Genomic DNA, 14896 nt, shown 5'->3' with positions numbered 1-14896 from the left:
GTTACAAAGGCTTTCCAGGTCCACTTTTTAATATCACAAACCCAATATGGTTGCCAGGGGCAAGTCAACATTCAGTTGGCCGTTATGGAATCATACTCATTATTGTCAAACACTAATATTAGAGAATTATCATGATACCACCCAACAAACCAAATACACATACAAAAAAAAATGAAATTCTCTCTCTTTACATAAGACTATAACAATAAACTATATGAGTGTCACGTGGTGATTCTCATTTTGCAAAATGAATGTGATTAGATTAACACATGGAAATACTGTTTGGGTGGCAGGAAAATTTGACAGAAGTCAATCTTTCTAAACAATTTAAAATTCATCCAAATTTTCTGAAAATATAAATTTAATTCCATTTCACAGAAGTCACTGAACTATGTATAACAAAGTCTTTACAGACTATTGGTTTATAAAAACCTCAATCACAAATAATAATTAAAATGGAAAGTAAGAATATCATCATGAGGGCACAGCAAAAATAATTAAAAATGGTTAAGCTTCCAGAAACTTATGATTTCTGATGAGAAGGGAGGACAAATTAGAAAAGAATGACCACCAATCAGTAGGAAGGATCAGAATCAATTGTCCCACCATATCCTCCATAAGAAATTATATTCTGCTTTCCCTCTTCAGAAAAGTACAAACTGAAGGACTTAGAGGTCCTCAAATGGACACCTAAAGGCAATTTTGATGGGTGAGCATAGAAATTACCCTAATGTGCGAACACAACATGGGAACTATCCACGATTTGTCTTCCTATGCAAAATTTAGTTAATATATATTTTAGCATTTTAAATGAGCATTTTGTAACTGAGACCAAATATCAATCATTTCTTGGGGTTTTCTACTATGTACTAACATCAGATCTACATAGGAACAAATATTATTCTTATTTTTCTCTTCTATATCAAATGTTCTGAAGCCTTTGTGTTTCTCTGGAACGAGGCCAAGTTTCTGAAGGCACATTCCAGTATAAACATCATCAATGGGGTAGAGATGGACCTGGTCAGTTACATTGTACAGCCTTAGGGCCAGGTGGCCGGAGTAGAGGAACCCACCTCCCCCAGCATAAGGCGGGTAGACACCAGAGTAAACAACTTCTGGAATGTAGTACTTCAGTTTTTTATCCCGATGAGGCCCAGCATTGTGGATCACATCGCCTATAAACAAATCTTTGGCTTTGTTCTTGGATAAGCTATTCAAGTAATTCAGGATGTGATGGGTGTTCACGAAGACATCATCGTCGCCCTTGAAAACATACTCGGCATTTGGGCAAGAAGTGCTCACCCATCTGAGGAACAGCACTTCTTTCAGAGACAAATTAAAGAACGTATCTCTGTAGTTCCACATAAGAATGTCTTGGTGCTTGTCGCTCTCAAATTTCAGCAGATCTGAAAGGTCTGGATGGTTGTCTTCTGGGGGGGTCTGGCCCAGTAAGAAGACACGCACTACCGTCTGGTTCCCCACATTGGCTTCTCTGCCCCAAGATTCACGAATGGCTTGCCTTCTAGCGAAATGTGGGGTGAGGGACTTAATTGCCAGCAACAAGAAGGGTTTCTTTGCACACTTATCTGGTTGATCTATAAGCAGTGAATAATTACGGCATCTCAAATAGAGCAGAAAGTCTTTAAATCTGTCTGGCAGATTGTTAAAACCTGTGACTACTGACGTGACCCTCAGGTCAGGTTCACAATAGTTCAGATGGCTTATATTGGAAAACCCGTACACGTCCCCCGTCTGGTTGGCCAACATGCTCAAAATGGGATTGTAGCGCTTATTCAACTTTTCTTGTTCCCTGTTCCAATATGCCGCAGGAGGGCTGGATATCTTCCAGAACTTTTCTTTGGGTATTATTACTTCCCCCTTTCCATTTTTTTCTTGGCTATTGCCTTTGGAGACTTCCACAATCAAATAAATGAAGACATTTACCATCATCAGGATAACCAACAACTTTATTCTGCGACGTCCAACACTCATTTCTCATATCTGGAATGAAAAAGGGAGAGTATTACATTAATAGTATGTTATTAATTTGCATTTTAATTTACTTCACTTGCCTCTTTGACTTTATTTCCTCTGGAAGAGTGGTTTAGAAGATAGATTCTGATAGATTCAAATCATAGCCCTACCCCTCTGGCTCTGTGATCACAGGCAAGTTGTATTAACCTATGTTTTAGCTTCTCTGTCTATAAAATGGGGATAATAACCCACTTCACAGGATGACTGTGAGGACTACATGATTGTATATGTAAAACTTTTAAAACAATGCCTGGCTCGTGGCAAGCACTATGTTAGCGACAGTTAACATTATTGTTTTAGACACTCTGAAGGCAGATATGCACGTGCTGAATAACCTCCTAGCTGTTCATATCTCCTTCCTTATAAGGGCACATATGAATCAGTGCTTTGCTAAGTCTTTGACTACAATTCATAATAACAAATATATTATATATGTTAGCTAATACACACATGTATCCATGTATTTATATGATGTTGCAATATGTGAAGTTCCATGTAACTCATTGATTTTCTATTTCATTTTTCTCCATTAAAAAATAAGTTGGTCCCAATCCTAAATTATTTCACAATCTACCATTTAAAGAAAAAAAATTATTGTGATTTGGATGAAAGTTTACAGAGCAAATTCATTTTCCATACAGCAGTTCATACACATTTTGTCTCATGACATTGACTGCAATTCCCTGCAATGTAACAGCTCTCTTCCTACTTCCTCCCTGTAAGTTACCTCTTCCCTGTCTGTGTCCTTCCCTCCCATCCACTCCCACCCCGAGCTGTCTCCCTGTGTAAACATTGCCCTTCCATTCTCCCATATACAATCTACCATTTTTACAAATGAGGGAAGCAAGGCCAAATGATTAAGACACTTGCCCAGGGATAAAGGGCTAGGAAGTAGAAGAGGCACTAACCACACAGCTTAGTCAGAAGGATAAAATGAAAGAGACACATAGTAGCTTTATCTATAATAGCTCCAAACTGAAGAGCGACCCAACTATCATCAACAGGAGAATGGATGAACAAATCTCAGAATATCCTTACAATGGAATACCCCTCCATCAATAGAAAGGGAAATTATTGCTATCAGCAAGAACATTTTGCTGTGAGTGAAAGCCACATACTCTTATCAGGCCCAGAACATGTACTGTGTGATTCCACTTACATGAAGTTCACTGAACACACAAGACTAATCTAGGCCACAGAACTCTCAAAGTGATGGGAGCAGCGGGTTTGACTGAAGAGGGGCAGGATGAAACTTCCTGGCGTGCAGACATGTACTACACATGCTGGTTTCTGGGGTATTTACAACTGTCAAAACTTAAATTGTACACTTAATATCTCTGCTGCTTACTGCATATAAATTATGTCTTGATGTATCTATGTGTATAGCAAAAAGGAAGAAAAGAAACGCAAGTGACATTTTAGTGAAGAATCTAAGGTCAAGAATAAATTTCAGAGTGTAACAGAAGAACAAAGAGTTTGATGAGATACTTTGCTAGGGATAATCTCAGGGTTCTAACTACTGAAATGGATGACGTGCACAAGAACCATCATTTAGATGGCTTGACATTAAAAGACAATCCAAACAAGTGAAATCAATACACTGTAAGCGCTACGAAGATGTCCTCAACAGGTACATTCTACTGCTCGTAACTTATCCTTAGAAAAGAATCCCAAAGTATCGTATCCCCGGCATTGTGCATTATTTCACAATGAGCCTAGAAAGTGGGTATTGTTCCTTTTGGTCCCACCATTTTATAGCTGAGGAGATAGATTTAAAGTTAAATAACTTTGTTGAAGAACAGAGCTGGAATTCCAAAGCCAGGACCATGTTAAATGGTGGCCACTCCCCCTGGAACCTCAAAAACAAAGTTGTATGACCATTATAATCAAGAGCAGTGTTTACTTTTTTAGGGGGGACCAGGTTTGCTGGTCCAATAGAGCCTGGTAGAACCACTGAGACTATGGCCCCTAGCTGCCCTTTAGGTCTGGAATTGAACGCATACCTGTGGCTTCCAGACAAACAAAAGATAGGCGTATGAGTTGAACACTTACCTGAGGTAGAAACAATCCTTGGAGAGTACAATCACGGGAGAAAGAAGGGCTGCTTACGCACAGGGAGAGAGCTCAGGGGGCAGGAGTGCATGGAGGGATGGACACAGGGAAGAGGTAATTATCAGGAGGAAGTGGGAGGGGAGCTTTTGCATTGTGGTAAATTGTGGTCAATGTCATGAGACAAAGTGTATGTGAAATGCTGTATGGAAAGTGAATTTGCTCTGTAAATTTTCACCCAAATCACAATTAAAAAAAAAAAAAAAAGAGTAGTGTTTACTTTCTTAAATAAAAGAGGTTTTATAAGTTCTAACAAACAGGCCCAATGTACGAGAGCATTTGTCATGCTGAGTGTGTGTAACACTTTTATAATTTGGGACAGCTCAGATTAGATCAAAATGCTTTTCAGTGCCTCTAAAAATCTGTCAAGTAGATCTTCATCTACTTACTTATATTTGTTGCTGTTACTGTTAGCAGCTCTCAAGTCAGCCTTGAACTCATGGAAACTCCGGTCCTGTGCCACCTCCATGATTAGTTGTGGATCAGATAGTTGTGACTCATGGGGTTTTCACTGGCTGATTTGAGGAATGAGATTCAGTCTGGAAGCTCTGCTGAAAATTTTCAGCATCGGAGCAACATGAAAGCTCTAGTGACAACCTGGTGGTCCCTGTGCTTGTGGTGCACTGGCAGGGTACCGGACCCTGGTCTCTGGCACGCAAAGCAGGAACCCTATCACTGAACCACCACTGCAGCCTGGTAAAATTCTTTTATAGACAAAGAAGTGAAAGGCTTAAAAAACAATAATAAAAACAGCTCCTTCTCCATGCTCATGCCACAAAAGCCTTTGCACATCTAGAGACTAACATGACAGATGACAAGTTCTGTGGCTCTCTTAGCTTACCCAAGCAGGCAATTCTCCCATGACCACCCCACTTCTCCCCTCTCTTACCCACCTCTACCCAACTTCACTCCCCAAGAATCCCACCACCAATTACTAAATAATTACTAATTACTTTTTAAATGTCCTTTCAAAGAAGGCAGGAAAACCACAAGACATTTCTCACTCCCTAATTACAGTTGTAAAGGGCCCCAAATCACATGCAGGCTAAAAAGTCCACACCTAAGTCTAAAGTCCACACTCTTCTTAAAGGTCACCTCCTTGACAAAGAGCCTTTGAGCAAATCTTATGAGCACACTGGAGGTCTGGGGTTCATCTTCCAACCAATGTTGGTCCAGCCAACCTTCCTACTAGGCTCAAGCTCTAAAGTCATCTGTGGCAACTTAAACCTCTTTGCTATGGGCCTAACTTACAAGGGCAAAAGAGCATAAATGGACATGTAGAATATATTTGCATGAGGGCCCAAAGCATATGACTGCTAACCAGAAGGTTGGCGGTTCAAACCCACCAGGCCCTCCTTGGAAGGAAGACTGGGCAATCCACTTCCATTAAGATTTACTGCCTTAGAAACGAAAAGGGGGTCGGTATGAGTTGGAATTGACTGATGGCAGTGAGTTTGGTTTTTAGTCTGATCTGATACAGTTAAAGAATTAACTATCTTTCTTAGAAAGTAAATCATAGATACATTTAAGTTTTTGGGGGGAGTTGGCTTCCAGATTTGAGACTAAGTATTTTTCAGAATATACAATTATGTCTAAATTCAGACAACTGTCTCAAAGTAATACTGATCTCTAGCTTTTGGGCCTTTCTAGCGAACAGATTGAACCCAATGGTGAGACTGAAGAAGGGCAAGATGGAGAACTATAAAGACGAATCAGAGAATGGACTATAGCTAAGGAAAAACAGAAAACAAAAATAGCATTCTATAAACAGCTAACTACTTGTCGGAGAATTTCAACCCAGAAAAGAAATTTAGACATCAACAAACTATTTCTGAAAATTCTAGAGTAGAAGAGGATAGCTTAAGGAATGAAAAGTAGAAGCACAGTACTTTCCACAGCAGATAGTGAACTCCCAGAGCTAATACATCCAGGAAATGATACAGGGTGAAGTCTACGTGAAGCAACTCCAGGTAACAGGTGATACCATCCAGGCTTAACCAGTCCACCAAGGAGAGCCCAAATCCTTCTTTTGGAACTACTTTGAGGAATACATTAGACTTGCTGACCAAGATTTCCAACTTCATCCACTACTAATTCAGGTTTTTATTTCCTGAACCAAGATCCAGCCAGGATACAGTCGGCTCAGCCTCCCTCAGCCACAAAAGGTTCGAGTGTTTTTCTAAGAAACACCATCTTTATCTTATATCTGCTCAAGGCTTCAGTCTGCAAAGCATTTCCCATCCATTTCTCACTAGCACCCTCCCTAAGGGAAGCCAGGGGGATGCCACTTTACCAGTGGGAAAAAGAAGACTCAGAGATTTAAGTGACAAGGCTGAGATGAGTCATCATTTCTAGCTCCTGCTCCAAAACTCTCTAATCTCCTCCTTTCTCTACAAGGCACAGCCACATTCTCATAAAGCTGGTCCAGGTAAACAGTCATCTCAAGTGCTGGCTCAAGACTGCAAATGTGCAAGGCTTAGGGCCAGTGTACCTGTGACCCATATCTAGAGTCTCAGACAAAGAGGAAATGGAAGAGCCTAGAAGCTCACATCCCCCTTCAGAAAATGGGCTAGGCTTTCTCGTGTAAGAGCCCACTAGTCCGTCCACATAGTATGAGGGGACTCTTGCCACTGCCTGCTAAAACGTATTTCCTTCTAACTAACCAGAGAAGGAAGGGTGAGGAAACCAAGAATCTAAATTACTCCATTTCCATTAAGTTTAACCTTCAGAATAACCTTCACTTCTTACCTTGTGCTCCCCAACAGGAAGGATCGGTTTTGAAACCTTTAAAACACTCCAGTTGATCTTGTTTGTTTAAAGACAACTTCCTTCTTTATTTGCAATTATATAATTATTCAGAAAGACAAACAGAACCACAAAACAACAGATTTGATGTTAGATGGAAATGGATTACAAAACAATAGAAATGCTGTTTAAACTATGTGAAAATCCACATAAAACAAAATTGGTTTAGTCATCATCCTTCACTTGTGACCTGGGCACAGTCCCTCGCATGAGAATCCTACTTTTGGCAGACAGCTACAACAAACCAAAGTTCATGGAAAGGAGGATAAAGCAATGACCCCCACAAAAATATCTGTGGGAAAAGACTCTCAGAAGAGCTGACTAAATTTTCCCATTGCAGATATAAAAGTGATTTCGTGTCCTTTTTTGAGCAGGAAATTACATTGCTTAAAAAGAATTTGAGGAAGAAAACTTAGCTCAAAGCTGGGGAAGATGTTCTAAAACCCTCACCAAGAAACAATTTTTACTGTGAGCAGCAGAAGGAGGAGGAAATCCCACATGCAAACGAAGAATAACCTTCACTTCTTACCTTGTGCTAACAGGAAGGATCAGTTTTGAAACCTTTAAAACACTCCAGTTGATCTTGTTTGTTTAAAGAAAGACAACTTTCTTCTTTAATTTGCAATTATACAGTTATTCAGAAAGACAAATAGAACCACAAAACAACAGATTTGATGTTATGTTAGATGATATAGTTATTCAGAAAGACAAATAGAACCACAAAACAAGAGATTTGATGTTAGATGGAAATGGATTACAAAACAATAGAAATGCTGTTTAAACTATGTGAAAATCCAGATAAGATACCACATAAAACAAAATTGGTTTAGTCAGGGTGGCCATTTTAATACTGTGCAAGGAGTGCTGGTGGTGCGATGGTTTAACCAAAAGGTTGGTGGTTTGAACTCACCAGTTACTCTGTGGGAGAAAAGACCTAGCAATCTGTTCCCATAGACACTGCAGCCTAAGAAACGCTATGGGGCAGTTCTCCTCTGACCTATAAGGTGGCTATGAGTTGGAAGCAACTTGACAATACACAACACTGCCATTTACTCTTGCATTTGGAGCAACCTGTACCGCATACATCTACACTGCCAGGGGTAGGACTGGGGGAGCACATCTCACTAGACCCCCATGCTGGGTTCACATTTCTGCACATAGTAGCAGCCTCAGCCCCAAAGACTTCATTGCTGTTCAACTCCTGCAGAGATAAGCAAAAACTGTTACAACAGCTGTCCCTACATTACCTACACACATTTCCTTATGTCCCTACAGCCAACTATTAGAAAGGACTCCTAAAATAGTAAAATATGAACACATCTGCTTTATTTTAATAAGCAGTTATTACTCACTATGTGCCAGGTACCTATTAGGTAGGTACTCTAACCAGTACTCACAGGTTGCAGATGATGAAACTGAGGCATAGAGAGGTTATTTCACATTGTCCAACATCACACAACTGGTAAATGGCAGGGTCAGGATTCAAATGCAGGTGGTGTAGCTCCAGAGTCTGAGTTCTAAACCACACTGCAAATGAATGCTTCCACACAGGGTTATGACTAAAGGAATGAAAGGGAGGCTAGCCTTATTTTCCTTGGTTACTCTTTTAAAAATAATTTTACAAAGCTTTTCATTTCTGCATTTATCCCACAAAAACCATACAAACCAAATCCACTACCATCAAGTTGGTTATGACTCACAGTGACCCTACAGGACACAGGAGAGCTGTCTATAGGGTTTCCAAGGCTATAAATCTTTACCAAAGCAGATCTGCCTCATCTTTCTTCCACAGAGTGGCTAGTGGGTTTGAACCTCTGAGCTTCTGGTTAGCACAAATGCTTTAACCACCATATCACCAGAGCTCCTTTCAATCCACAAAAGTAATACAATTTAAAATCAGATATAGGAGGCGAGGTGGTATCTTAAACAGACCAAGCTCCAGGCAAAATGCTTCACATACCTTATTTCATTTCTCAGTACATGGTCTGTGCCATACTCTCTCATAAATGAGGGAAATGAGGCTTAAAAAGAGCAGTATCATTTGTCCCAAGCTCCTAGCTTATAAATTGTGGAATTAGGATTTGAGCCTGGGAAGTCTGGCTCCAGGCTCTGTGATTATTCCACTGGAACATGGAGAAAAATTACTGTGGTGTAGTAAATTACCTGGTATGGCTTTTCTAGCCATAAGTCTTTGTAAACTCCATGGTGAAATTTGCTGTGAGCAACCGAGGAGCTCTTGATTGTTAAAGTTATCCACCTGGGATATTTCTGTTGCGTGGCACAAAGCAATGTTCTGGGAAGTTCGCTTTCTCTCAGGTGCTTAGAATTCTAATGTAATGATTGGTTGGTTTGGCTACTCTGCCAGGCTCAAAAGGAACCCTCCTAGAGGCAAAAGGAGTCTCTCTGACTGCTGGCTGAGACAGACATGTTGCTGAGAGAAATATGCTCCTGAGAGGCATGTGCTGCTAAGAAAGAGATGCCGAGAGACATGCACTGCTGGGAGAGAGACTGAGAGAGACTGTTGGCTGAGAGATGGCAGGCTGAGAGAGACTGAGCATAGTTCCTGAACTTGAATTGTAGCCTGGTGCTTCCCTAATAAACCCTATAATCTGTGAGTTCTGTGTGGCCAATGCAGCGAATTATCGAACCCAGCGGAAATGTGGTGGGTGCTGTGGGAGGAACAGTTAGTGTCAGGGTTGATGAAAGGGCTTGAGGGAGGCAGCATGTTTGGCCTCACAGGAATAGGCCTTGGGCTATTGATGGTGATTCTGTGTTCCTCTTATGGGGTTAGAGAAGGTCACAAGATGTGGCCTCCCTGCCCCTTTGGCAATTACCAAACTGTAAAGACAGACAATATGACACATACAGACATTCTCTATGATATGACCTTGAAGAAGTCAATTTCTTGAGACTTTAGTTTACTAATAGGCTGTTTTTCAGACCTTTCTTCCTAGCCTATCTTGGTCTGGAAGCTTCGCTGAAACCCTGTTCAGCATCCAAGCAACAAACAAGCCTCCAATGACAGACAGGTGGCAGCTGCTCAGGAGGTGACCTGACTGGGAACCCAATCAGGTCTCTCTCAGGAAAGGTGAAAATTCTACCACTGAACCACCAGCCCCTCCAGTTTTCTTTAGGGTTCTGAAATACTGAAAATACCAAACAATCCCATGAAGGGTAATAATACTAATGAAACAGGAGTCAAATTCCTTGAATTTAGCTGGTAGTTGTTGAACGACTTATAGACACTACAGACTAGGAACTACTGAACTGGATAACCCCAGAAGTTCCCTCCAATTCAGAGAGCAAAGCACTGCTCAGGGACTTGTTACTACCTAGTGTGGTAGACGGCTGTGAACACTCACACAAAACTCTCAGACAGGGCCTAGCAACCTCCCCTACCCACCCACCCACCCACAAACCTCTCCAAGGGCCTCAGACAAGTTAGGCAGATAATGCCTGCCAACACCTAGTGAGACTGAGCCAATAATCACACCCAAGTTTGATCCACGCCTGTGATTGCCCTGCACTCTCCCCCAAGCACCAAGGTTAAAGATAAACTGCACAATAAACTTTCTTGTAATAAACATGAAATCAAATGGCTAAACCACCTCTACCCAATCAGGTGAAGACATGGGGGCTGGAAACGCAGGTTCCTGAACTCAACTAAAGAGGGAGAGTGGGAGTTAGCAGCCCCTTGTCCTGGTGGTGGTGGTTGGGGTAGGGTAGAGTGTCCTGTTTCTTGCTGTCTTGTGCATTAGGACACACACATCCTCAAAGAGAGATGGAATCCAAGCTCATTGCCATATAGTGGGAGGGAGTGGGTATTCTCTGAGGAACCAGTGCATGGTTCTGCCTGCCCCCTGTTCTCCATCCTTCCAAGAGCCTGGTGAGAGCGGCTTACCTAAATCCTTCCCTCCTCCTCTGTTCCCATCTGCTGCCTGAACCCTGCCAGCCCTTTCCAGGTTCTGCTCAGATAAACCCAGACAGGGACAGTTTGCAGCTAAGTGGTTCTAGGGGAGAGAACAGCTCCCAGCACTCAAGGCAGATGGCAAGGTAATGAGAGTGAGTGCAGCAGCTCAGTGGGACCAGAAGAGTGGCCACACCTACAGCATTTCCCTAAATTGGAGCAAGAAGCCTGGCTGGATTCCTGCCAGGGCAGGGCCGGGGAACCTCAGGACTCCCAGAACTCCTCACCGAGAGGCTGGTATTTAGCTGAGAAACATGTCTGTAAGTCATGGAACAACTATCACCTAAATTCAAGGAATGTGACTCCCAGTTCATTAGTGTTACCTTTCATGTTCAAAATTAAAGGAGAAAGGCACATATAATGAGTCTATATACATCCCCACAGGCAACACAATACATCAAAGTGTCTGGCAGGACATGTTTTGGTCCCCACTGGATAGGATTCCTCCAAAGCCCACTGTAGGTGATTTTCTCACATGGTATTCATTAACTTCAAATAATGACTAAATTTATTCTTCAAATAAATACACACAGACCTTTTAACAAAAGGGGGGAAGGAAAGAGATATCCTAAAATTTAGCAAATGATGACAGGGATTTAAACCTCTCAGGTCTGGATTAGGGTTGGGGATGGTAAATGGGGAGTGAATCTAAATGTACACAAAAGATTGAATGTAAAACAAACTCTGCTCTGTACACTTGCACTTAAAGCACACACACACACACACACACACAAAAAGAATACCAAAAAAAGAAAAAAAAAACCTCTCAGGTCATGTTACTCTTGCCTTTGTTGTTAGGTGCTGTCCAGTCGGTTCCAATTCAGAGACTCTATGTACAACGGAATGAAACACTGCCTGGTCCTATTCCATCCTCAATAGTTGCTGTTTGAGCCCATTGTTGCAGGCTTTGTGTCAATGCATCTCATTGGGAGTTTTCCTTTTTTTTTTTTTGCTGACTCTACCAAGCATGATTTCCTTTTCTAAAGACTGGCCTTCTGATAACTTGTCCAAAGTAAGTGACATAAAGTCTCATCTCCCACAGTTAGCCCTAGACCCATTAAAGGCAACATCCACTTTGATAAGCTTTTATGGAGCATTCTGGTGGATGCAGATGTGTGGGAAGTAAGAATCCATAATGTGTGGATTTCAACAGTGCTTCGAGGTGAGAGTTCCATCCCTCCTCCTGCAGTAGCCCTAAGCCAACTCTTCTTCCCACCTCTTCCAAGTGCAGGGATAACTGTGATGCAGATGAAGCCCTTGCTCAGGACAGATGCCCAAGTGTGGCCCAACATGCCCAGGAGAGGATGGCCTAACTTCTGGGAGGTAGGGGCTTAAACTAATCTGGAAGAAGTAGATGCTCTCCAGGAAGGCATGTCCTTCCTCAAGATGCAAGGATCTTAAGCAGTTGTTACCCTACCAAAGCCATCAAGAGCAGAGGGATAAGGTAAAGGTGCTTAAAGGAGCAGTCCCTGGTATAGAGGTGCAACTTGGAGGTATCTCCTTACCTTAAAAATGACAATCGTTTTAGAAAAGAAACGCTGCAATTCTGGCAGCTTTCTTGCTTGGAGCTTAATATGTTTGGAAGCCCTTGCTGCCTATATTTTTAAGAGCCTTTACATGGCTCAGTAAATGTTTCTATTTTGACCTCCAGGACACACAACGGCACTCGGTGAGCCCCCTGAGAAAACCCTATAAGAAGTCAGAAACCACACAGCAATTTAAGCAGAGGAATTGTGTGTGTGTAACTTTATATATAATATGTAAATTTATATGTGTGTGTATGTGTGTGTAATTAATGTATCAAATTATTAAGCAACAAAAAACCAGTTGCCATTGAGTCAACACTGACTCATTACAACTCCATGTGTATCAGAGTAGAACTGTGTGTGCAGGGTTTCAATGGCTGTTTTTCCCCCCAAAAAACGTAGATTGGTAGCCCTTTCTTCCCAGGTCCCTCTGGATAGACTTGAGCTTCAACCTTTTAGTAAGCAACTGTTTGCACCACCTAGAACTCCAAGCAACAATAAATGAGTAATGATAAAACGGAACAAGAACTCTAAAGGGTACCCTACGTGTGATGAACGGTACCCCCAAAAAAACACAAATTTGGAAGGAGGGTTTAGAACTTCTTGAAGAAGTTATAGATGGAAAGACAAAGAAAGGTTTGCTTAAGAAAGGGAACTCACTTTGTAGGTTACGGGGATGGAGAAGGAAGGGGAGGGATTAATTTCAGGCTAGTTGGGGGCCACACGCTGACGTGGGTAAGGGGAAGGATGTATACAGAAAGAGTCTGTGATCATTAGGAAAAGGGAGGACACCGAATTGTGCACGTAAGACATAGACGACAGACACTAATACCAACCAGTATATCCACAATACTGCATTACCATTAACACCAAACACCAGGCTACAGATAAACACATAAACATCTGAGAAGTTCACATGGGGGTCAGTGAACAGGATTATACTCTAGACCAAGAAGGATAGATTCAGCAGAGGCTAATCTTACAATGGATCTACCGACTCACGACCATAGTACTGGGGGACACCGGACTCAATTGGCACAACAAAATACGTAAAAGTCTTGTTCCTCATCCAACATTGGTGAGTAGCGACTGGGGTGTTAAAAGCTCTCAAGCGGCCATCTAAGATGCAGGTAATGGTCTCCGATTGTTGGAAGTGAAGAAGAGTGCAAAATGAAAAACCAAGGGCATTTAGAAGCAATCAGCCCTAGGACATGATGGCCCTTGAGACCAGAAGAACTAGATGGTGCCCAGCTACCAATGCCAACCACTCAGGAAAGGATCATATCTGGAGATCCTGGATAGAGTGGGAGGAAAAACGTGGAACAAAATCCAAAAACTCAGTAATGACCAGAATTACTGGTTGGATGGAGTCTGGTGAGACTCCCAATACTATGGCCCTGGGAAACATTCTGGGCCTGGAAAAAAACTCACTCCCAGGGGCTGGCTCTCAGCCCAATAGTAAACAAGATGGACATGCAGACCAATCAACTCAGGGTGATGCATCCCTTGGAACAATCAAGGGGTGATCTGGTGGCAACAGACTGGGCACCAGAGGGGCAACATTTGGATGGAGGAAATGCAGGACACACAGGAGTGCATAACTATGAGGGGCACAAGGGGAGGGGGGTTACTGGGCAGAGAGGGAAGGAGATTGGGTTAGGATTGGGGATGGTAAATGGGAAGTGAAACTAAATGTAATGCTGAATGTAAAACAACCTGCTCTGTAAACGTGCACCTAAAGCACAATAAAAAAATAAATAAAATAAGAAGTTATGGATGCTGGAAAGTTCCTGGATGCCCATGCCACAGCTAGTTGACAGGTGACAAGAAAGCATAGCTGGGCTGCAGGTGAGCAAGGCTGGTGGGTGGCAGAGGGGGTCAAGCAAGAGTCCTGACACACACTGTTGGGTTGTGGGAAACAAATGCTGAGCTGAGGCTGGCAGGTGAGCGTGTCACAGTCAGATGACAATGAGGCATCAGGCCTGGAACAGAGTGACCCCATCAAGAGGACCTCAGGAAACAAACCTGTGGGACACAGGCAAGCCAAGACTGATGAGCAGATGTGCAGAGGAACTTGGGACACAGAGGAAATCAGAAGCACGTGGGAATTGGGGTACTGCTGCAGGTGCTGATGGAGCCAGGAAGAGAGAGGCCTCCCCCTGCAGGAACTTAGCACTCCTCTGTGTGGCTCAGCCTGGACTATCTCCAAGCAGCTGCTCTGGACAACGACTGGGGGGCCAGCTCATTATTTAGCCAGTGCTGTGGCCTCGTTTGCACACATGCAGGGCCAAAGAGAAAGTATAGGAAGCAACCTGGGCTGGGCACAGACCTGCTCTGCCTCAAATTCCTGGTTTCCCCACTGGTGCCAGAGGTGGAGTAAGCAGTTGTTGTTAAGTGCCGTTGAGTCGTTTCCGACTCATAGCGACCCCATGCACAGCAGAACGAAACACTGCCC

General features: G+C 42.6%; 1 protein-coding gene across 1 annotated transcript; it reads right to left on the bottom strand.

The window, feature by feature from the left end:
- Positions 1–798: 798 nt before the first annotated feature.
- On the bottom strand, positions 799–1992 carry B3GNT2 (UDP-GlcNAc:betaGal beta-1,3-N-acetylglucosaminyltransferase 2). The gene has a single exon (XM_007938030.2). The coding sequence runs from the start codon at positions 1990–1992 to the stop codon at positions 799–801; it is 1194 nt and encodes a 397-aa protein (XP_007936221.1).
- Between the last annotated feature and the right edge of the window lie 12904 nt (positions 1993–14896).

Source organism: Orycteropus afer, unplaced genomic scaffold (genome assembly GCF_000298275.1).
Source record: "Orycteropus afer afer isolate SDZICR_OR568_19922 unplaced genomic scaffold, OryAfe1.0 scaffold00046, whole genome shotgun sequence".
Taxonomy (NCBI): domain Eukaryota; kingdom Metazoa; phylum Chordata; class Mammalia; order Tubulidentata; family Orycteropodidae; genus Orycteropus; species Orycteropus afer.
The sequence above is the reverse complement of the archived record's forward strand: the minus strand, read 5'-3'. Positions and strand labels throughout refer to the sequence as shown.

Coding starts and splice junctions, on each gene's coding strand:
- B3GNT2 (XM_007938030.2), bottom strand. CDS start 1,992: ATGAGTGTTGGACGTCGCAGAATAAAGTTGTTGGTTATCCTGATGATG.